This window comes from Sciurus carolinensis, chromosome 9, assembly GCF_902686445.1.
Source record: "Sciurus carolinensis chromosome 9, mSciCar1.2, whole genome shotgun sequence".
Classification (NCBI taxonomy): domain Eukaryota; kingdom Metazoa; phylum Chordata; class Mammalia; order Rodentia; family Sciuridae; genus Sciurus; species Sciurus carolinensis.
Genome location: NC_062221.1, coordinates 41,070,440 through 41,095,392, shown reverse-complemented (window position 1 = coordinate 41,095,392; position 24,953 = coordinate 41,070,440). Strand labels below are relative to the sequence as shown.

The window sequence follows — 24,953 nt, the reverse complement described above, 5'->3', positions numbered from 1 at the left end:
AGTTTTATGTGGTGCTGGGGATCGAACCCAGTGCCTCACATGTGCTAGGCAAGCGCTCTACCACTGGATCTCAGCCCTCATATGGCACTCTGTTTAAAAAAAAACATTTTTTTAGTTATTGATAGACACAGTACCTTTATTATTTATTTTTATGCGATGCTGAGGATCAAACCCAAAGCTTTACATGTGCTACACCCCCAGCCCCTCATATGACTGTTAACTTTTAATGATATCATTAAAAATGACAGGCTGAGCATATAGCTCAGTGCTAGACCACTTGCCTAGTATATGCAAGGTTATGGGTTTGACCCCCAGCACTGCAAAAAAACCAAAAACCAAAACCAAAAAAACCCCCATAGATAATTATGTGTGTATGCATGGTTTACAATGTCAGACAATCTTAAGTGTCCATTAATTGTAGGACAATTATTGAGAGTTCATACAATGGAGTACTATACCTGTACATGTGCATATAGACTGACTTTGATTTTTATTGTGTATTGAGTGTAAAAAGCAAGAATGTGTAGTGTGATCTCTTTCATTTTGATTATTCAATTTTTTGGTTCTGAAATTTCCATTTGTTTCTTCCACATATCTTATTTCTTCGTTGTGACTTTTTTCCTTTTCATTTGTTTTGGTATGCTCATAATTGCTTGTTTGAAGCATTTTTATGATAGCTACTTTAAAATCTGTCTTTAGAGGTGATTTTTCAATTGAAACCTGAACATTTTTAGTATTATGTTGTACAACTGGATCTTATTTAAACCTTCTGAATGGGAGGATGTGTCACTTCTATATTGCTGTATGGGATAGAAGTCCAGCTTCTTCATTTGTCTTCTGTTGACACTGGAGGGGATCCTTCTCTTAATTGCTGAGCTGTGGCAGGAGTTCTGGCTCCCCATTGGGCCTCTGGAAGCCTCCCTGGCTGGGAGGAACCTGAGTGTCTTGTTACTGCTTCCTGTGTGGTCCCCCCACCCCCATACTGCATAGTACATTGTGTTGGTGGTGGTTTATTACTACCTGGTTGGGTTGAAGGCCCTGGCTCTTTGCTTGACCTTCTCTGACTAACTAATTGTGGAGAGTTGACTGGGGGATGGGATGCCTTTGAGGGTGAAAATCTAGTTTTTTGTTGTGGGTGGGGTCACAGTTTTTTTCTTTGGTGTTTGCCCATAGTAAACTAATTATTGTCTTAAGTGTTCTGTGTTGCTTGGCTTTCCTTTTCTTGGTCCTTTGGCTAAAAAGAGCAAACTTTTGTCAGACTGTTTTGTTTTTGCCCACTGGTATTTCTGGGTTACTAACTTCTTCAGTTCCAAGTTTGGGTTATATGAGACAAAAAGAAAACCCAGGGAACTCACCCCCATGATGTTCACAAGGTCTCCAGTCTCCAGCCAATCTGCTTTTCTTCACCTTTTGGTATCTTTTTTTTTTTTTTTTTTTTTTTTGCGGTGCTGGGGATCGAACCCAGGGCCTTGTGCTTGCAAGGCAAGCACTCTACCAACTGAGCTATATCCCCAGCCCCTTTTTGGTATCTTTTGATGTTTGTTTTATATGTTGCATCCAGAATTTTTAGTTGTACTTTGTGGGAGGAATAAGGAAAAGTACATCTACTCCATCCTTCTGGAAGTAGACTTCTTGTCATTTGACTTACTTTTAAAAAGTTATATCTAGGACTGGTGTTGTGGCTCAGTGGCAGAGCACTTGCCTCACATGTGTGAGGCACTGGGTTCGATTTTCAGCACCGCTTAAATAAATAGAATAAAGGTATTGTGTCCATCTACAACTAAAGATTTTTAAAAAAAGAAAGTTATGTCTATACATCTGCCTGATTATGCAGAGAGAAAAACTTTTAATACTGCAAAACAGCTATCAGTGATTATCTCTAAGGAAGGAGACTGAAAAACTTTGTTAATATTTATGTTGCCTAAATAAGAATAAACTTTTTGAATAAGAGATGGACAATAAAAGTATATAGAGCAAGTCCAGCATGATAGTGCATGTCTGTAGTCTCTGTAATCTCAGTTACTGGGGTGACTGAGGCAGGAGGATTGCAAGTTCAAAGCCAGCCTGAGCAATTTAGTGAGACTCTCTCAATTAAAAAGGACTGGGATGCGCTCAGTGGTTAGAGTGCCCCTGGGTTTCATCCCAGTACTGCAAACAATAAAAGTGTAGAGTAAAAGTAAACATCCTCTTTTCACACTTGCCTTGACAAAGTTGTGTGATGCTCTCCTATTACTATGCATTTCTATACATAAATGCAAAAAAATAGTCCTGAGGTTAATATTGTTTGTTTTCATGTAAGTGAAGTACCATCATATTCTATGTATACTTTCTCTTCTAAGTATTTGGGCATTTGTAGCTGGAAAAGATTATGTGACTGGAGACTGCAGTCAAAAGTCCTATAAATGACTCAGGGGCTACTTGAATCTCATTGCCTTGCCTTATTCCTTTTTGACCCTAGAATCTACATTAATCCCAGATGTTTTGACTTCAGTTCACTGTACTATTCTCTCAAAATGGGGAAAAACTTGTTTTTAATAGCTTTCTAGTTGTATTACTAGACAAGATGAACTTTTAAACTCAGTTTTGTGCCTTTATTAATTCATGCATTCACTCATTCACCAAATACTTATTGAGCATTGAATATGTACTGAATACTCATCTAAGTATTGGGGATACAGTAACAGAACAAACAAACATCCTGTTCTAGTGGAGCTAGGGATAGACAGTAAACAAGGGTATAATACGTCAGATGGTGGTAAGTACCGTAGAGGGAAATAAAGCAAGGAAGGGGAATGGGGTGGAGGAATTTGTTGTTTTGCAGTGATCAGGAAAAGCCTCTTTAATAAAAGTGCCATTTGAAGGAGGATAAAGGAGGCAGACATATCCCCGAAAGGAGGGCTGCGTGACTGGAGTTAAATGAAAGAGTGAGTGTATGGTTTAGAGATGACACCAGAAAGGTAGTTCTAGCCAGCATGGTGGTGCACACCTGTAATCCCAGCAACTCGGGAGGCTGAGACAGAAGGATCTCAAGTTTGAGGCCAACCTCAGCAACTTATTGAGAACTTAAGCATTTTAGCAAGACCCTGTCTCAAAAAATAAAAGATAAAAATAAAAGGTAATACTAATCCTAGATTATTAACCTTTGGATTTTACTTGACATCAGTTGGGAAGCTATTGAAGAGTAGTTTAGGGGGGAAGTGACAATCTCACAAAAGGGACATGATCTCACACTGGTTTTTAGCATAACTCTAATTTTGAGAGCAGACTGTTAGAGACAAAAACAGAAACATGAGAGGGCAGTTCAGGGGTTTTTGTAATAATCCAAGTGAGAGATACTGGTTCTTGCACTGATAGTGATGGTGGGTGAGGACTGAAAAGTGGTTAGCAAGATTCTGAATATTTTTTTCTTGAACATTTTATTATGAAAGTAAAGTGAGCAGGTTGAATAAAAGATGTAAGGAAAGGCAGGGAGTCAAGGATGACTCCAGTGTTTTGGTCTAGACATCTGGAAGGATGGAGTGGTCAAGCAGGTGTTGAGGAATAAAAGCAGGAGTTGGTTTTGGATGTAAGTTTATGATGGGTATTAGACACATTCATAGATGTTTAGTAGGTATTGGATAGATGAGTTTGGAGTTCAAATGGGAGATCTAGTAATTAATGATGTCTCGCACTATGGCTCATTGAAAATTCAAGTCAAGCTCAGTGGTAGTTTCTGATGATGTAACTACTGTTTGTGGCATTTCATAAGAGAAAGTTTGGGGGAATGGAGACGAGGCATCTGGGTTTTAATGTTAAATTCTGTGGTGTGACTTCAGACAAGTTCTTTAACCTTCCTGTACTCCCAGTTTTTTGTAAAATTAAGTGGTCTAATTAGATTTATTTTTATTTATTTATTTCTTACATCAGACAGGTAATGTGCTGATGTTGGATCAAGGTTTAGAGGGAGGCACATCTCACATGATAGTGTGAATACCTAGTCATCACGCTCATGAACGGAAGGATCAGTTTTTATTTTTTTAAGGTATCTCTTCATTTGGATCAAGGAGAAGGTTCTGTAAATGGTGATATGAACTGAATTCTCTTCCTAGAACTCATATGTTGAAACCCTAACTGGTTGTATTAAAAATCGGGTCCTTAAGGAGGTAATTTAGGGGGCTGGGGAAATAGCTCAGTCTGTAGAGTTCTTGCCTTGTAAGCACAAGGCCCTGGGTTCGATCCCCAGCACCCCCCCCCCAAAAAAAAAAAAAAGGAGGTAATTTAAATGAGGTCTTATGGGTAGAGTCATGGTCTGATAGAATTGATGTTTCTGAAAAAGAGGAAGATCATCAGTGAGCTCCATAAAGGGAGGAACAATGAAAAGGCAGCAGGCTACAAGTCAGGAAGAGAGCCTTTGCCAGAAACTTAATTGACCAGCACATTGATTTGGATGCTCTATTCCTTCCAATGGTGGGAAGTAAATTTCTGTTGTTTGTAATTTTTAAAAATCAAAACCAAAAATTTGGTACTAGGATTGAACCCATAGCCTCTTGTGTATGATAAGCAGGAACTCTACCACTGAGCTATACCTCCAGCCCCAGATTTCTGTTGTTTAAGCCATCTAGTTGTGGTAGTTTGTTATGGTGTTCTAAGATAGATTGGGCTCTGGGCCTTACTTTAAGCTTTAGCCAAACAGAGCATTTCTGTGATGTCTTTAAACCTTGAGTTCTAAATAAGATTACATTTGAAGAAAGAGTTTTATTTAAATAAAAAAAAAAAAAGTTTGAGAATTAGCGGTTTAGATGATTCTGTCAAGGTTTCTTAAATAGTTTATATGTATTATGAAAATACATGTGCTTGTCACATAGTAGGCATGTAGTAACTCAAATAAATATGTAATGCATAATTTTAATGTTAATTTTTTGTTATTGCAAGTGAATTATCTGTAATCATTTTAGGGTACATTCTGATTGCCTGAAATTGGATTATTGAAGAGGGTGTAATTCTGACCTAGTGATGAGATTCTGTTGCCAGGTGGCCGGTTAGCAGGTGTATCTATTGTCTAACATTGTGTTAATTGCCCTGAGGAGGGGCATGAGTTAAAGACCTTTCCCTCAGGGACAGTAATACTCATTTGAAGAATTATGACTGAACATAACAAATAGTAAGTAGCATAACGTTATAAAATCAAATGATAAATATTGTAGGAGTTCACAGAAAAGATATTTTTGGGAATTGTAGTAGTCTGAGAAAGCTTCTTGTATGGGGCTTCTATTTTTTTAGGAAATAGATAAGAGAGCTGGGTATGGTGGTAAATGCCTGTAGTCCCATCTACTTGGGAGGCCAAGGGAGGAGGGTCACTTAAGCTCAAGAGTTCAAGACCATCCTGGGCAACATAGACACCATCAAGGTGTGTGTGCAGGGGTTGTGGACGGCAGCATTTGCAGAGAAGAGGTATTATGTGCTCATGATCCTGAAAAAGTAGATCTCAGTTACAGGGATTATTATTGTGTGGGAACCTGTGTTGGTCCATACTAATGAGGATAATCTGTTTCAGTACTTTCAGTGTCTACTTAGTGTCAGGCACAATGTTAGGTACCAAGGACTCAAAGTGAACAAAAGTTTTAGAGCACACTGAGGATACAGACAAGTAAATTGATAATAATTTGTTTTGTTGAAGTATCTACTCTTAAAGGTTACACAGAAAATAGATTTTGAATCCCTTGTCAGCCTGTGAATTCTCTCCCTATACATTTTTTATAATTATTTTTACATGAATTTTATCTTGAAATTATTCTTTGGAAATTTGAAAACAAGGATTATTATTTTCAAAATTTTAGTTATTGGGGCTGGGATTGTAGTTCAGTAGTAGAGCGCTTGCCTAGCAGTTGTGTGACCATGGTTTGATATCCAGCACCACAAAACAAAATAAAAACAACAAAAGAATAAAAAACCCACCAACTTCAAAATTTTAGATACTACTGGAGAAAAGGCTATTATTAGTCTCATTATCATTGCTCTGGGGTAACTGCTGATTCTTTCTGGAATCTTTTAGATTTGCCTATTCTCTTTAGGTTTTTTTTTTTTTTTTTTTTTTTTTTTAAGTTTCATGTCTAGAAATCATTGTGTAGGACACTTGTAAGGACCCTCTCTGGGTAAAAACTAGGTATTCAATGTTCACGTATGTGAAACTGTAAAAATTTACAAGAAAAGTTTTCTTTTGTTTCTCTGTTCTTGTTCTCTCTTCCTCCCTCCATCCCTCTCCCTCTCTGGTGCTAGGGATTGAACCTAGGGCCTTTCACATGCTAAGCATGCACTGTACCACTGGGCTACATCTTTCATTTTGTTCTCTCTTTTGAGCTTTTTGGTTGAATGTTGGTTTTTCAGGATTGATCCTGTATTTCTTTTACCTTTTCACCTTTTCATTCTTTTTCTGTTGTGGGATGTTGGTCTTTTTTTTTTTTTAACCCTTTCCTTGAACAACTCCCCCCACTAAGTTTTAGTTCAGCCATTGTATTTCCAATTCGGAGGAGCAGTTTCTTGTTTGCTCATTCTCTTCATAGTATCCAGTTTTTCTGTATGGATGACACTTATCAGACTTTTTATTTTTTATCTTTATATCATTTTTTGTTGTGTTGGGGATTGGATCCAGGTCCTTGCACATGCTAGGCAAGCACTCTACCCCAGCCCTACTTCTCAGATGTTAAAATAAGTTTTTCTCTATTTCTCTAGTAATCTATTTTCCTTAGGATCTCTCTTAGTCTTTTTCTTCCATTCTGCTGCTGGTTTTTCTCTTGTAAGCTGTGTTCTTGAAAGCTGTTTTCTTTCCAAATTCTTAGTTTTCTGCTTATGTTTAAGAGTGCATGATTGTCACTTAATTACCATGGGTTTTCTCCACTGCTCTGCAGGTGCTCCCAGTAGGGCCCTCTCCTTAAGTGGAAAGACTGTTTGGAAAGTTGGTGTTTGCATACGGGAATAACAGTGATGGTGATTGCTGCTATATCTTGGTCTGGTTGGAGTTGAAGGTGTATAGGTGTGGAGATGACAGTTAAGTTGTGGAGTGGCAGTTACAGAATAAGGAGAGCTTTACTGCAATATCGGAGTATCCACTTCAGAAACTGAGCTTTTTCCTGGCAGTGCCTGTGACTTAGAGAAGAGTCCTATCTATCTGGAAGGTTTAGATGCCTGTTGTTCTAGGTGTAAGTGTGGTGAGCTTATTTATTATATGTGAATCTGTTTTATGGATAGACCTTTAGATAATCCTCCAGTTTTTAGCCCCACTTCTTTTTCTTTGGTATGGGGGATTGAACCCAGGGACCCCACTTCTTAACTCTGCCCCCATACCTGTAAACTTTGGGTTGACTCTTGCTCTAATTTTGGACTCTAACCACCTTCACTCTGTTATAGAAATGTGATAGTATAATCTTGATATAGATGACTCCTCCTTTCTATTTTAATTTATGTATACTTTTTGTTTCATGTTCTTGTTTTAGATCCCAGTTTTTGTTTTGCTTTGCTTTGTATGGTACTAGAGATTGGATCTAGGGGCATTTAACCACTGAACCACATCCCTAGCCCTTTTTATTTTTTATTTTGAGATAGGATCTCACTAAGTTGCTTAGGCCTTGCTGAATTGCTGAGGATGGCCTTGAACTTCAGATACTCCTGCCTCAGCCTCCCTAGTTGCTTGGATTACAGGTATGTGCCACTGTACCTTGCTATCCCAGTTGTTTTGAAATCATTTAAACACATAGAAAAATAGAAATACTATAGAGTCAACCTCACATACCCTTCTTATAGCTATATCATTTGTTGTTTGCCATATTTGCTCATCTCCCGATCTGTGCATAGACCATTTTCCTGATGATTTGAAAATTTGTAGGCAGCGTGACTCTTCAGTTTTTGTCCTAAGGAGATTTTCCTGCATAGCAATAGTAGCATTTTATCACATCTAAGAAATTCAGCATCAATACACTAATATCTAGTATAAGATCCATATTCAGATTTACTTTGTAGTCTTCCAAAAAGGTTATTCCTTTTACAAACTTTCTTCCCATCCAGGATTTTATTAAGGATCACACAGTACATTTGAGTGTTCTGTCTTTTTGTTCTATAATATAAAAAAGTCTCCTCATCTTTTTTTGTTTTTCTTTTGTGATATTTGAAGAACTAAATTCACTTGTCTTATGGAATGTCCTACTGTTGTCTGAATTTGTCTCTTTCTTCTGTCCTTTTTGTTATTGTGTTGCCATTTTAGAGAGTCTTAGGATTTTATCCTACATATGTGAGGCCTTGGGTTTGATTCCAGTTCTGGGGTGGGAAAAAGCAATCAAAAGAGAAAGAAAAAGAGAAAAAATTTTATGCTAGAAGTACATATATGAATGATAGCAAATAGGCAAAAAGTGGGCGAAGTAGTCAGTTCTTTGGGATATAGGGATGCCTTAAAAAGCTTATTAGAGTAACTGATTTTTGAGGCATTGTTTACTGTGTGGTTGAGAAGGATGCTCATTCCAATCAGGAACATTGTTACCAGTGCCATAAAGGCCTGAGAGATCATGACATTTTAATTAGCTTTGTATGGATAATGTGAAGGATGTGTTTGGAGGTGTGAGAGGGGATTATGGAAAGGTTATCAGAGGAAATTGAACATTATCCAGAAAATTTTTCTTTTTGTTAGCAGGGTTGAACCTAGGGTCTACTTGTGCTAGACAAGTGCTTTACCAGTATACTACACCCTCAACCCTATTCATAATATTTTTAGATGGGTAATTAATATTAATAAAATCAGGGAAAGGAGAGGTGGAGCAAATTGGTGGCTAAATAAAATCAGAGAAAGATTATTTGGCAAGCCTTAGGAGGGATATGATTCCAGGGAGGTAAATCAGTTTGTAGCTGTTAAGGTAATGTAGCCGGGGTTGTCATGGGCCTAGACTCTCAAACTAAGTGATTACAAAGTCAAAATGGAGAAGAACAAAAGATGTAGAAACAAGACATGTGTCTAATTTCACTCGTATGTGGTAAAGTTGGAGGAAGAATCTGGATGATTCCCAGATAATCTGTGCTGAGGGGAATTTTCGATGACAGGCAGTGCCATTTTCTGAGAAGCTGGTTTAAAAGGAGTAACAGTCAGTCTGAGGTTTAAACATCTTGAGTTTGGGTTGATAAGAGACTCCAGAAAGAAGTGTTCTGTAGGTATTTGGATCTAGAGCTCCAAATTAAGGGATTATAGTCAAGAATTGAGAGTCATCAGGATTGAATTGTTTGAAACTGTGGAAGTAGATGTGATAATCTAGGAATTGGAGGATAAAAATGTTGAGGACAAAGGATAAAACATTTTGTGGTTGGGTCAGAAAAAAGAGCTAGTGAAAAAGACTAAGGGTGATCTGAAAAAAATCTCCAAATTTTTTGGATGTCATTAGCGACTATTAGTAATTGGGTTTCAGTGATGTGGTAGAGGTAAAATTCAGATTGCAGAATAAATTTGTATTATATTTATGCATTGAATTATAGATTTAAGTATTTCATTAAAATTAAAATTATGAAATACTTGAAAGATTCAGATTTAAATAATTGGATAACCAACTGTTATGTACCCACTTTTCCCTTTTTTTAAAAAATTAATTAATTAATTTATTTATTTTTTGTAGTACTAGAGATTGAACCTATGGGTATTGTACCATTTAGCTACATCTCCAACCCTTTTTATTTTGGGACAGAGTTTGTCTTAAATTTTCAGGCTGTCCTCCAACTTGCAATCCTCCTACCTCAGCCTCCCAAATTCCTGGGATTATAAGTGTGGGCCACTGTGCTCAGCTTGCTTTTTTTTTGGTTCCAAAGATTGAACCCAGGGTCCTTAACCACTGAGCCACATCCCCAACCTTTTTTTTATATTTTAATTAGAGACAGGGTTTCGCTGAATTGCTTAGGGCCTTGCTAAATTGTTAAGTCTGGCTTTGAACTCACTATCCTCCTGCCTCAACCTCACGAGCCACTGGGATTACAGTTGAAGGCCTCCACACCCAGCTCACCTTACTTTTTATTGTTCAATGATTATAGACTCATAGGAAGTTATATATGGATCTTTCTGTGAAACTTTCAGTTTCTTCTAGTCACTGTTCAGTATAACAAATGTCCTGGACTACTAAAAATGCTAGTGTCATTTTGTTTCTCATGTCTCAGTACATTATTGTTGTCTCCATGATATCATTTTTTGAAATTAAAAAATGTTTTAATTTACAGTAAATTGTATTTGTTGTGTACATATTGTGATGTTTTGAAATATATATACATTGTGGAAGGTTAAATCTAGCTAATTAACAAATGTTAGCTCACAGTTATTTTGTAGAGAAGATTTAGCATTTACTCTCTTTGCCTGTGATTATTAACTGTAGTCAACATGAAGTACAATAAATCTCTTGAACTTATTCATTCTACCTCACTGTAATTCTATATCCTTTGACAAATATCTCCCCGCTAATTGCCGCAGTTTCTGGTAGCCACTCTTACATGAGATAAGCTTTTTTTAGATTCCACACGTGAGTGAAATCATGCAGTGTATGTCTTTCTGTGCCCGACTTATTCCACTTAACATAATATCCTCCAAGTTTATCTTTGTTGCTGCAAATAACAGTACTTAATTCTTTTTTTTTTTTTATAGCTGAGTAGTCTTTCATTTTGAATATATACCACATTTTTGTTAATTTTTCAGCTGGCGGACACTTAGGTTGATTCCATAGTGCTGCATTAAACATGAGAGTGCAGCTATCTCTTTGACATGCTGAGTTCATTTCCTTTGAATGTATACCCAGTAGTGAGATTGCTGCATCATATGGTAGTTCTATTTTTAATTTTGTGGGGCATCTCCATACTGCTTTCCATAATATGTATACTAATTTACATCCCTACCAACAATATGTAAGAGTTTATTCTTCTCCATATCCTTGCCATTACTGTTTTCTTTGATAATAACTATTCTTTTTTTTCTCTAGCTATGTGATATTTTAATTACTATTTTTCCTCCTTTTTTTTTTTTTTTTTTTCCGCGGTGCTGGGGATTTGAACCCAGGGCCTTGTGTTTGTGAGGTGAGCACTCTACCAATTGAGCCATATCCCCAGCCTTTTTTCCCCTTTTTTAAATTTTAATTTTTACGGACTGTATTTTGATTCATTGTACACAAATGGAGTACAACTTATGGCTGTACACAATGTAGATTCATACCATTGTGTAATCATGTACATAGGTAATAACTATTCTAACAAGAACAAGGTGAATTCTCATGGTTTTGACTTGCATATCCCTGATAATGAGTGATGTTGAGCATTTTTTCACATTCCTGGCTATTTGTATGTCTTCTTTCAAAAAATGTTTATTTAGGTCTTTTGTCCTCTTTTAAGCCAAGTAGTTCAACAAGTAGTTCAAATGGTTACTGTTGAGTTGTTTTGAGTTACTTATGTATTTTGGATTAATCCCTTATCAGATATGTAATTTACGAGTGTTTTCTTGTATTCTGTAGGTTGTCTCTGCATTCTGTTGGTTGTTTCTTTTACTGTGCAGAAGCTTTTAGTTTTATGTAATCTCATTTGTGTATTTTTGCTTTTGTTGTACGTACTTTTGAAGTCATTTTCAAAAAGGCAGCTCCCATACCCATGTCCTAGAGCTCTTTCCCTACCTTTTTATAGTCGTTTAATAGTTTCAGGTCTTATCATTTTCAATGTGGAGATCTTTCACTTCCTTGGTTAAATTTATTCCTAAGTATTTAATTTTTTTTGTAGCTATTATAAATTAGAGAGTATATAGAAAAACTACTGATTTTGTATGTTATATTCTGCAACTTCACTGAATTCATAGATTTAATAGTTTTTTTGATAATCTTTAGTATTTTCTCTATATAAGACCATGTTATTTGCAAATAGTAATAATTTGACTTCCTCCTTTCCTATTTGGATGCCCTTTATTTCTTTCTCTTGCTTTGTTGCTTTGGTTAGGACTTCTATTACTGTGTTGGATGTAAGTGGCAAAAATGGGCATCTTTGTCTTGTTGTAAAAACTGAAAGCTTTTTCCCATTCATTGTGATATTGGCTGTGGATTTGTCATGTATGACCTATTATTGTGTTCAGGTACATGACATCTATACCTAATTTCTTGAGAATTTTTATTAAGAAAGGATGTTGAATTTTGTCAGATTTTTTTCTTCCTGCATCTGCTGAAATGATTGTACAGACTTTGCATTGTGTAGAGGGAAATGAGGGGAGGGGAAAGGGCAGGGGGAAGTAAAAATGGTGGAATGAGACAAGCATCATTACCCTATGTACATGTATGATTACACAAATGGTGTGACTCTACATTGTGTACAAACAGATAAATGAAAAATTGTACTCCATTTGTGTACAGTGAATCAAAATGCATTCTGTCATGTATAACTAAATAGAACAAACAATAAAAAAAGACTTATACAGTTTTTGTCCTTAATTCTCTTCATGTGTTGTGCCACATTTATTGATTATGTTGAACATTTATGTTGAACAATCCTTAATACCTGGGGTGAATCTCATTTGATTATGGTGAATGATCTTTTTAATGTGGTATTCAGTTTGCTAGTATTTTAGTTTTTTGTTTTGTGTTTTTTTTTTTTTTTTCCCCCTCAGTCCTGGTTATTGAACCCAGGGCTTAGTGCTTGCCTACCAACTGAGCTATCTCCCCAGCCCAAGTTTGCTAGTATTTTGTTGAGTTTTCGTATCTGTGTTCATTAGGAATAGTGGCCAGGTTTTCTTTATTTGTTGTGTCTACATATGGTTTTTGTATCAGGGTAATGCTGGCCTTGTAGAATGAGTTTAGAAGTATTACCTTCCCTTCAGTATTTTTGGAATAATTTGGGAAGAATTCGTATTAGTTTTTCTCTAAATGTTTGATCAAATTCAGCAGTGAAGTCATCAGGTCCTCGGTTTTTTTTTTGATGGTCCTAGGCTTTTTATTACTGATTCAATTTCCTTATTACTGGTCTATCCAGGTTTTGTTTCTTTATAATTTCATCTTGATAGATTGTATGTCTTTTTACCAGTGAGTTTTATACTTTCAAATGTTTTCATATTACTCTTTAGTGTCCTTGCCTTTCAGCCTGAAGAATTCCCTTTAATATCTATCGTAAGACAGGTGTGGTGGTGACAGACTCACTCAGATACTGTTTTTCTGGAGATCTCCATCTCATTTATGAAGGAGAGTTTTTCTGGGTACATATTCTTGATTGCCACTTTTTTGTCTTTAACACTTTGAATATGTGATCCCAGTTTCCCCTTGGCCTGTAAAGTTTCTACTGAGAAGTTTGTTACTGGCCACATTGTAACTCCTTTATATACAGTTTACTTCTTTTCTGTTTTCAGGATTCTCTCTTTATCTTTAGTCTTTGAGAGTGTGATCAAAATATATCATGGGATAATCTTAAATTTGGATTAAATCTGGTCGGAGACTTTAGACCTTCCTGTACCTGCATATGTAATTTCTGGGGATTGAACAAAGGGATGCTTTACCAGAGCTATGTTCCCAGTCTAAGTTGCTGAGACTGGCCTTGAACTTGTGATTCTCCTGCCTCAGCATCCCAAGTTGGTGGGGGATTATAGGTATTACCACCATCCCTGGCTATTACCTCTTTCTCTTTTTTGTATTCCCTCTTGAATACCAATGATTTATACATTTGTTCTTTTAATGCCATCCCATAAATCCTATAATCTTTGCGCATTTCTTTTTTTTTTTTTTCTCTTTTATCCTCTGGATATTTTTAAATACCTATCTTTGAGTTTACTGATTATTTTGCTTGATCAGTTCTGCTGTTGGTGCTGTGTTGCATTTTAAAAATATTGTTCATTGTATTTTCTAGCTCTAGGATTTGTGTGTGTGTGTGTGTGTGTATTTAAATTCAACTGCTATGTTAAATTTCTGTGATAAATTTCTGACTTGTTTTTCTTTTTCTTTTTCTTTTCTTTTTGTTTACAGAGCTTCCTTAAAATAGATATTTTTAGTTCTTAGTCAGGCCATTCATATATCTCCATCTTATTAGGGTCAATCACTGGCAACTTTTGTCCATTTGGTGATGTTGTTTTGTTCTTGATCCTTGTGGTAGTTCATCCTTGTCTGCATCAAGTAAACAGGTACTTATCTCAGCTTTGTACTTTGTACTTTGGCATTCGCTGGGAACGTCCTTTAATACCAATCCCTAAAACCATGACTACTGCAGCTGTTGTAATGTTTGGTAGGGGGTGTCATAGCCCTGGATTGCCATGACTGGTGCAGAGTAGGCTGACATCCTGTGACTTGGGAGGCTGGCTCAACAGTGGATCAGAATTCCATGGTCGCTGAGGTTTATACAGCCCTGGGGATTATCAGAAACCTCCTGCTGCTGAGATAAACCTGCAACTGAGATTTGTACCGGACTTAAGGACTCAAGTAATTTGGTGCTACAGTGGGTTTGTACACAGACTTTTACACAGAGTTCCCATCTTGTGCCAGTGCACGTCTATAGGCTTTGTCTGTGGGTATCAGCAGGTAGGTCAAGGGTTGTCAAAGTCTGTCTGGTGCTGGGTTTTACTATGCGAGGCCCAATACTGGAGTCCGAGGCAAAATCCTGTAATTCTGTACCTCTTCTTTCCCTAAGCAGATATTTCTATCCATGCTGTGCTGCCTAGAACTGGGGGACGGGTGACACAAGTGTTCTTCCTACCCTCTTCACTGTGTCTATTCTTATTATTATGCTGTAACCAGATACTGAGATCTCTTATCCAGGTTTCCTTAACTTTCCTGAAGGTAATTTCATGCATGGATAGTCATTTAAATTGATGTTTCTTCAGGTGGACTCAGATGCAAATTATCAGAATGAACTGTGGAATTACAGGAATTGTAAATTTGAGTTCTTACATGGTACAAGCCTGGAGTTTTGATTCTCATAGGTGCCACCCTCTGCTCCTCCAATGTGAGCAGGCTGCTCCTCAGATGGCATTTGTGGAGCTTTTTCAGTTCCCTTTTCACATACCTAACAGTCCTTTTCAGGATATTATCTCAAAACAGGATATTATCTATTATTCACTAGGCTCAATTTTGGGTGTTCTGTCTTTGTAGGCCCAGCATACCTTTATAGACTGCCTTGGGGGTCAGCTAGAGCTTACATCTCTGACTTTGAGTTTCTTTTCTTTTCTTTTTTTTTTTTTTTAACCAGGGATTGAACTCAGGGGTGCTTCATATCTCCAGCCCTTCTTTTTATATTTTATTTAGAAACGGCATCTCTCTGAGTTGCCTAGGGCCTTGCTAAGTTGCTGAGGCTAAGTTTGAACTCGGGATCCTCCTGCCTCAACCTCCCTTTGCTGCTGGGATTACAGGTGTGCACTGTAGCATAATTTTGAATTTCTTTCCTTCTGGCACTTGGGAATTTCCTTCACCCTTCTTTCTTTTTGAGTTTAAATATATATTCTAATTTTTTTTATGTTGATATAACTTTTCAGTGAGTACATTTTGAGCACATGTATGTATTAGTCCAATCTGCCTTGTTGTTTGAATCAAGTCTAATTAACTATTTCTTTAATTTATTTTTTGCTTTGTTCCACTAAAAGGATTTGAGCCAGGTGTGGTAGCGCAGCCTGTAATATCCATCTGCTTGAGAGGCTGAGGCAAGAGGATCACAATTAGAGGCGAACCTGGGCAACCTAGCAAGATTCTATCAAGATAAAAAAAGGACTTGGGGGTGTAGTTCTGTGGTAGAGTGTATGCCTAGTAGTGTGAGACCCTGGGTTTAATCCCTAGTATTGCCAAGAAAAAAAAAAAATTGAGGTTTGATTATATTATTCTCTTTTTGAAAATATTTATTTTTAAAATGGTGCTAGATACATGGTTGTGAGTTAAAATTGGAAAAATAAAAATGGGTATATGTGTCTCCTTTTTGCTTTGTTCCTTCCTGTACCAATTCCACCTCCTTTCTCTAGAGATTGACCATACACTAATTTATTCCTAAACAGAAGTTTTAAACTTTAATGATTATAGTTTAATTTCATAGCCAGTACTCAGGATTTTTTCCCCATCTTCTTAACAAGTAGTTATTGTGTTTTCTTCTGCTCTGAGAGCATGTAAGTCAAAGCTTTATATTTCATTTGTATGTTTTTATATATGTGAATGGATTATCTGTGTTTTAATCTTTGTTCACTTCAGAAACCCCTCAAATGTGAATTTGACAAAGAAGCATAAATTACTGATTAGACTGTTTTATGTGGAATATTAAAACAATGGAACTTTAGACCCTAAGTTTTGGGAGGTAGTAGAAATGGTATTTTAAGATATTGGGTCTTATTTAAACACAATGTGAATATCCTTAAAAATTGTACCTTCAATTCCCAGCACTGCAAAAAAAAAAGTCCCAATTATTAACCAGTCCATGCTGTTGGTTGCAAATGTGCAAATAATTGCCCAAAGTGAGAAGTGTGTCAAAGGTAACAGCTTCTACTGGGTGTGGTGGTGGATTGGGAGGCTGAATCAGGAGGATTTTGAGTTCAAAGCCAGCCTCAACAATTTAGCAAGACCCTAAGCAACTCAGTGAGACCCTGCCTCTAAACAAAATATAAAAAGGGGTAGAGGATGTGGCTCAGTGGTAAAGCACCCCTGGGTTCAATCCCTGGTACAAAACAAACAAACAAACAAACAAACAAATAAATAAAGCTAAAGGTCTCTTTTTTGAGTTTCTTAGCCACAATTTATACCACTGATTACCTAACTTCAACTTGATGAAATTTTAGTAAAATGGAGGCTAGAAATGGAAGTATTTTTGACATAATATGTTTTCTTCCCTAGATCAACCTCTCTACTTCTCCTACACCTGCACAGTTAATAAGCCGTTCCCAGGCTTCCAGTTCTACCAGCGGCAGTATTACCCAACAGACTATGTTACTAGGGAGTACCTCCCCTACTCTAACTGCAAGCCAAGCGCAAATGTATCTTCGAGCTCAAATGGTAAGATATGAGCTACCAAAGTTTTTTAGTGTCTAAGGACTTGAGAGATCAAAATGTTTCTTGATTTGATGCAATGAGGAATTTTTAATATTTAAGACATGTCTAACAATTTTGTTTGTATGATTAGTTTCTTATACATTTATAAAAGTTACAAAAATTCTAATTTGAATTAGTAGTCCTTCTTGGTAATAAATAATTATTGTTAACCTTGGGAAGCTAACAGAGATTCTATAACATAAGAATGGCTATTTAAAAAAATTTTTTTTTAGTTGTAGATGGACACAATATCTTTCTTCATTTTTTTTTATGTGATGCTGAGGATTAAACCCAATGCCTCAGACATGCTAGGCAAGCACTCTACCACTGAGCTACAGCCCCAGCCCAAGAATAGCTGTTTTTTAATAATAAGTTTACCAATTTCAAAACTTTTTTTTCACATTTTAACATCTCTGAAATTGCATTTTATAATAGGTGTCATCTTACAGTGGTATATAAATTATTGTATACTTTTGACATCTTAGATTTGATGAAATAGAAATGTTAAAGGCCTAGTTATTAACTGTAAGTAAGAAGTCATATCCTGGAACTGTCTGAAATTGTATTGGAGTCTCTATAATTTACCAAATGATTCTTAGCTTTGGTTATTCCCATCTCAGATTCTGTATAGTTGTATTAATTAGGCTTACCTTGATTTTTTTTTTTTAATTAACATAATGTGAATTTGGTATTCTGTGTTTGGGTACATACTCTTTTTCTAATTTAATTGTTGAACATCTTTAAGGAATGTAGAAATGGTTGACATTTATTTTATTTGATGTCTTTACAGGAAACTAGACAAAAGCTTTGGCCCTAATATACTTTTTTGTGTATTTCTGGATCCCCAGTTCACCACCTAAAATTGGAAAGGATGTTCGCAGTCATATTTCTAACAGTAAATAATGATATGACTAACCTGTTATTCACAGATTATTCAATAGCATTACCATATTTCTGGGTGCCCCCATGACATCTTCTTTAAGTAATAACATACTTTAAAATTATGTTGAACCATTTTAAATGGTTGCTATTTTACCATTTTTTGACCTTTAAAATTGGCAATTCATGTGGTTGAAACTAAAGGGAGCATCTTCTCTTTAGGTTAATGCCGTCAGGATGTTTGTTTCATAAATTAATTATCTTTATGTGAAAGTTATATTTTGTTGTTGAATTTACTTAAATTTAGTGAAATACTAAAACACTGAAGTTTCAAAGATTCCATAATTGGTTGTTTAATTTAAACAGCAGTGAGGAACAGAATAGTTCTTTACATAATCTTGAGATAATGTATTTACACATTCTTTGAAACAGCTGTCATAATTTACTAAATTGAGTTGGACAATATGAGTGAATTGTATTGCTTTAGAAATCACTGACATCTGTTTAATGTTAAAATTTTGAAAAAGAGATGGTGATGAGGAAATAAATTGTGTGTGACTTTCCCTTTTGATGTGAAGCTTTTATTGTTCTATTTTAACATATTGTGGCATTTACATTTAGATTATTTCTTTGCAAATAATTTTTAAATCAAAAGAAACTAGGTTTGTCCTACAGATCCCCTGTAGCTGAGAGAAATATTGTCGTATAGAGGGTAGCATAGTTATGCGTGTGGTAAAGAGGACTGAACAGACTTTTTGGTGTTTCTTTTCTTGTTTCTCAATTAAATTTATTTTGTGTCCCAAAATAATAACTGTAGTTGTTCATTTTAATTTCCCATTTTAGGAATCCTGAGATGGTAGTTTTGAACTGGGAAAAATTTAAGTATGATAACTTATTTGGGACAAAATTTGGTCTGAGGATTTCATATTACCAAAATATATTTTCTTCTTTGAACACTGATTTATTTTAGTATTCATCAGAATCATGAGCTCTTTCAAAACTGTTAGGATTTTTTTTGAGTTCTCTATTAGAAACTTCCCTTTGTCATGTAAAATGTTTTGCTTAGGAGATAGTCCTAAACTGCATTGTCTTTATGTCATAAATTTCAGTCTCTCTTGCCTGCTATACATTGTGTGTGGGACATGTTCTTTTGTCTTAGAGTATTTTTTTGGTTTTCTGTCTGTACAGCTGATTTTCACACCCGCTACCACTGTGGCTGCTGTACAGTCTGACATTCCTGTTGTCTCGTCATCGTCATCTTCCTGTCAGTCTGCAGCTACTCAGGTGAGCTTGTCTAGCTTCATAATGTGGTACTTGAGGTCTGGATCTTTAGATTAAAGAAGCATTGTCTTTGTAGTTCAACTACTGATGGTTTCAGAGCTCATTGTCATACATTTCAGATTGAAATTTGGTAAAATACAGTAAGAATTCAAAGAAAATTTTTTGTTTTGTAGAAATTATAATTAAACATAGATATTTAGGTTGTTTGACATTTATGAGAGTTTTGCTAATGACATTGTATTTTTAGATTTATTGTAAAGTAGATTTTTCTTATTTTTTTGTAGATTCCTCTTTAGGCAACTATAAAATACATCAGTCAGGGTGGATGGTGATTTTAAATTTAAAAAATCAGTTAAAATCAATTTAAATTTTAAATTTAAAAAATTAAGTAGAATATTCCTTTATTTGATACCATGGGAAAAAGAACCTACCCTTCTCCTCACACCATTCATAAAAGTAAGCTAGAAGTAGAGTGCAGACCTAAAGGTGAAAGCAAAAACTGTTAAATTTCTAGAAGAAAACAGGAGAATATCTGCAAATCCAGGGGAGGCAAAGCCTTCTTAGATAGGACACAAAAAAGCACTAATCATAAAAGAAAATCATGATAAATTGGATTATATCAGAATTAAAGATGGTTCCTTAAAAGACATCCTTAAAAAAGTGGAGAGGCAAGCCACAAAGGGAAAATCTTCATAATACATGCATCTGACAAAAGACTTGTACACAGAATATACAAAATATGCTTACGGATTAATAATTAGGTCATAAGCTATGCACTTAATGGGCAAAAGAGCCAGGTGGCACTGTGGTGGTGCATAATCCTACTTATTCTGGGTGTTGGGGCAGGAAGATCACAAGTTTGAGGCCAGCTTCAACAACATAGCAAGACTGTCTCAAAATAAAAGGCTGGGAGATGTAACTCAGTGGTAGAATGCCCCTGGGTTTAATCCCTAGTGCCAAAAAATGCAAACAAAACAAACAGCAAAAGATTTGGAGATGTTTCACAAATGACAGTAAAAGACCAGTAAGCACCTGAAAAAAATGCTCATCATCATAAGCATTACAGAAATTCAAATCAAAACCATACCACACACATAATAGATTGACTGCAATGTAGAAGACTGAAAGCCACATGTTGGTGAGAATGTGGAGCAACCAGACTTATGCATTGCTGGTAAAAATGTAATATGGTACAACCATTTTGGGAAAAAATTCGGTACTTCCTTTTATAGTTAAATATACATTTAACACATGACCCAGCACCTCTCCTCCTAGATGTTTTCCATGAAGGATGTGAAAACATACATCTACACAAAGACGTAAATTTTTAACGTTCTTGGTAACTCAAAACTACCAATGTCCTTTAAATGCTGAATAGATAAACAAATTGTGGTATATTCATATGATGGAACACTAATCCGAAAGAAAAAAAGGAACAAACTACTGATACATCTCAGAAACAGTGTTTAGCAAAAGTCTAGACAAAAAGTAAATCCTCTCTGATTCCATTTATATGAAATTCTAAAACAGGCAAAACTATCCACAATAAGAGAAATCAGATTGGTGAGTGGTATCTGGGACAGAAGGTGGGGAAATTTGGGAAGGGGCATGAGTGAACTTTTAGGAGGATGAAATGTTTTACATCTTGATTGGGGCACTGGCTGTGTTGTATATACATAATGTCAGAACTCTAGAACTGTTTCATTAATTTCATCGTACATGAACTACATCTCAATATATTTGGTAAAAATGATTTGGAGTGAATAAAGTTTAAATAATTGAGTGGACTATTATTTTGTATGATACAATTTTGTTATTTTTTCCTAGTAAATGTTTTAGATTTCTTGTGGCAGAAATTGATGTTTATTGCAAGGATCTTAGTCTTCTAGTAAAAGAAAGAAACGAGATAGTTCTTTGGTATTTTCCATAGTACCTCTGTAAATTTTTTCATTTAGTAATAAAGGCTAGTTTTCATGAGAGTGTATGAAGGTGATAAGTTAGTTAAACTCAGATTTCTCCCAGTTTGCTCTGTGACTTTTCACAGTTCCTTAACAGAGTCTCATAGCACTCACTAAATGTTAACAGCTATTATTATTCTTGCTAAACCTCAGTTTCTTCACTGTAAACCCAAAGTAATAGCTCAAGGTTGTTACAAGGAATAAATGATACAACAATCAAAAAGTACTTAGCATTGTACCTACCATATAATATCCTACACCACTAATTATTATTTTTGTTCTACATTGTCTGAAAATGAGTAACAAAGTTGGTTCTTAGATTTTAAGTAGCTGGTAGTAAAGAAAGAAACACAACCACTTAAAGGATTTAATTTCCAAGGTAAAATAAAAAGTTTGCTTTGGAAAATGCAACTGTTTCAAATTAGTTTATTGAAGTATAATCCCAGGTATTCAGGATGCTAAGGCAGGAGGATTGTGAGTTCAAGGCCAGCCTAGACAGCAGCATAGCAAGACCATGTCTTAAACAAGGAAACAAAAAAGCAGTTTTAGGGTCCTGTTTGATGTGGTCTGTGTGATTTTCTGACTTAATTCAAGAATGGGCTTCCAAGAACTAGAGAACTGAATTGACCTTTAGGAATCTCTTGACAAATGTTGTTTTTCTTTGCTGTGCTTTTGAAAGGGCAGTAAATGAAGCTAATAGTGGTAGGTGATGCTAAGACTTTTTAACTCCAGTGGTAACTTTTCTCAAGTTCAGAACTGTTTTGAAAATTTTCTGCTCTACCCTGATTTTTTTAAAACTTTTTTTTTTTTTTTTTAAATCATAGATGGACAGAATGCCTTTATTTTGTTCATTTTTATGTGGTGCTAAGGATCAAACCCTGTGCCTCACAGGTGCTAGGCAAGTGCTCTACCACTAGCTATAGCCACAGCCCTTTACTCTGATTTTTAAAATTATACTTGCAGTTTGGGCTGGGCTAGGTGGCACACACCTGTAATCCCAGTGGCTTGGGAGGCTGGGGCAGGAGGATCGAGAGTTCAAAGTCAGCTTCAGCAATGTGAGGCACTATCTCTAAATAAACTACAAAATAGGACTGGGGATGTGACTCACTGGTTGAATACCCCTGAGTTCAAGCCCCAGTACCAAATAAATAAATACATAAATAAAATAACATTATATTTGCAGTTTTAAAAAATTATATTTGTAATTGAGAAATATCTAGTTTTATTTTTTAAATTTTAAGCTAAAAAAAGTCAATTTTAAGCTAAAAAAAGTCAATATAACTTAATTTTTCCTCAGCAGTAAACAGTTTTTATAACATACTATTAAAAAAAGAAATTTGGAATATCTTACCCTTATTTACTATTTTAAGTGCTCCATCCCTTCTATCATGCAAAAATAAAAAACAATTTTAGAATGATGATATAGGATAAAAGATATATTTGTAGGAGAGTAAGAAATTTCACTTATCAAGGGCATCTGGGGAATGAAAAGGTGACAGCACTAAGTTGTGCCTTATATAATATTTGTCTACAATAGGTAGGCAGTGTATATTTGATGTACTAATAGTTCAGGGTTTTAAAAATTTGGATTTTGGTGGCTGGGGTTGTAGCACAGTGATAGAGTACTTGTCTAGCATGTGTGAGGCACTGTGTTTGATTCCCAGCATCACATATAAATAAAATAAATGTCCATTGACTCTTTCTCTACACACACACACACACACACACACACACATACATACACACACACATATATATAAATTTATATATATATATAATTTAGATTTTAGAAATTATAAGTCTTTCCCATTAGCATTAAATCACTGCTTAGAATTGTTAAATCTGAATCTTAGATAAGTACTATAGACATTGATATATAAATTAATAAAATCCATTTGTAGTGTATATATATTTATACACTACAAATATATATATGGTTTGTTTTTTATAAAATCTGTGTCCCAGCCCTTCTCTCTATATGGCCACACAGAGAAAAATTAGCTAGAATTTAAAAGCTAGAAACAGCTTTGTTGCTAGAACTGTAACATTGACTCTTAATTTCTTAGTTACCTTACAATGATAGAATGCAATGATATTTTCTACAGTATTTGTTTGAGTTAAATAACTGATGTGAGAATGTTTTGGCAGTGGAGACTCACTATAAAAATGTAAGGTGTGAAATTAGCAAAAATACTTAATGCAAAATGTAGACTCAAAATCAGAACATTTTCCTCATTTGATCATAGGAAAGGTTCGGGTGAAATTAAAATTGGATATTAGAGTGCCCCAATATTCTATGTCTTAGAAAAGATGGATTTTTTCGCCTCAAAAGTGAAACTCTGTCATGGAAATCTGAGTATGTGGTCTATTAATAACTAAATTAATTTTGTAATATGTTTTGGCAATATAGTTTACATGGTTGGGATTTATGTATAAGTAATATATGTAGCATTGTATAGAAATATATACACATATATTTTCTTGCAGAATTCAGAAACAACAGGAAATTAGAATGTACTCTAGAAATGGATGTGGTGCAGGTTTTAGGGTTCTTTGTGTCAAATCCTCATTTATTGTGAATATGCTTTGCATTTGAAGGAATGTGTTCAAGTTTTCCAGATGATTATTTACCCTTGGGTAAATCATTTTTGATTTACCCTTGGGTTATCATTTTTGTATAGTCTGTTTTATAGATTATTTGCAGCTAATGTAGATTCTGTATTGTCTATCTTTACCTGGGAGATTTTAATGGGCCTCCGTCAGATACTTCTTGAGGTTTTGGGGATAAATATGAACAGATTTCAATGTTAGCCTAAGAACTGAGTAACTACAGAAAGAAAAACCATGTTAGATGTATTTCAAAATCAGATATGGGAGAATATTTGAGATTTGTGAAGTTTTTGATATGTTTAAATACTGAGATGTAAGGAGTACAAAAAGGAATGTTAGAGATGAGAGCCTAGTAGCCATAGTCTCAGTGTTACACACATACATTAGTAGTTCTGAAGTAAGCTAGATATTGTGCTGTAGGCGAATAAGATCCCAGTTCTATGGAAAATTCATTTTAGAGGAGAGGGAACAATTGTTTTCCAATAAAGGACTGTGGGTATTTCTCTAAGAATGTGAATGGGATATTATTAGGGCTTGTAAGAATGGACTTCAGGAGATAACTTTGAGGAAGTTTGGCATTTAGGCAAGAGGAGTTTGAAAGAAAATGAAGGAAGTGCAAGATATGTTTGGAGGATGGGGAGCAGAACAGTTTGGCAGGAATGTGAGAATTGTGGGCTGGAGGAATAGAAAATGGGACATAAAGTGGTTTGGGCTTAGATTATGTAAGGTTTGAATAGCAGTCTGAGAAATACATGCTTTAGTGATTTTATTTTTGTATTTTAACAATACAGTGGTTATTTGTCTATTTGTTAACATTGATACTAAATATTTGAGAAAAATCAGTTGGTCTTTATAGTTGTGTGTGTTTTTTTTTTTTTTTTGCGGTGCTGGGAATTGAACCCAGGGCCTTGTGCTTGCAAGGCAAGCATTCTACCAACTGAGCTATCTCCCCAGCCCCCGTCTTTATAGTTTCACTTAAAAAGTTCTTTTAGTAGCTTGGAATAGAATCGATTAAAACTTAGACTTTCCTAACATGAGCATTTTTTTAGTACTTGTTATTGACAGAATACTACATTTGAAACTTGGATGGAAAAAAAGTATAGCCTTTAAACATCTGTTGATGATGTATTTAGAAATAAGGCACATATGAACCTGAAAAACATTTATAAAGCAGCAGTATATTATTTGGTTTTTCACTTTCTTTTACTTCAGTTTCCTTCCCAGGACCAGT

At 35.4% G+C, this 24,953-nt stretch overlaps 1 protein-coding gene and 1 non-coding gene across 8 annotated transcripts in view; one reads left to right on the top strand and one right to left on the bottom strand.

Annotated features, from left to right (window-relative positions):
• The window catches only part of Phc3 (polyhomeotic homolog 3), an 80,486-nt gene that overhangs the window by 13,091 nt on the left and 42,442 nt on the right, over positions 1-24,953 (top strand). For all 7 annotated transcript variants that reach the window (XM_047564314.1, XM_047564311.1, XM_047564313.1 and 4 more), the window contains 2 exons: positions 16,800-16,958; positions 19,062-19,157. In XM_047564314.1, the coding sequence (XP_047420270.1) occupies positions 16,800-16,958; positions 19,062-19,157 (255 nt within the window). The remainder of the gene's footprint in view (positions 1-16,799; positions 16,959-19,061; positions 19,158-24,953) is intronic.
• Positions 3,901-4,002, bottom strand: LOC124993859 (small nucleolar RNA U13). The gene has a single exon (XR_007110375.1). It is a non-coding gene; the product is annotated as a small nucleolar RNA U13 (small nucleolar RNA).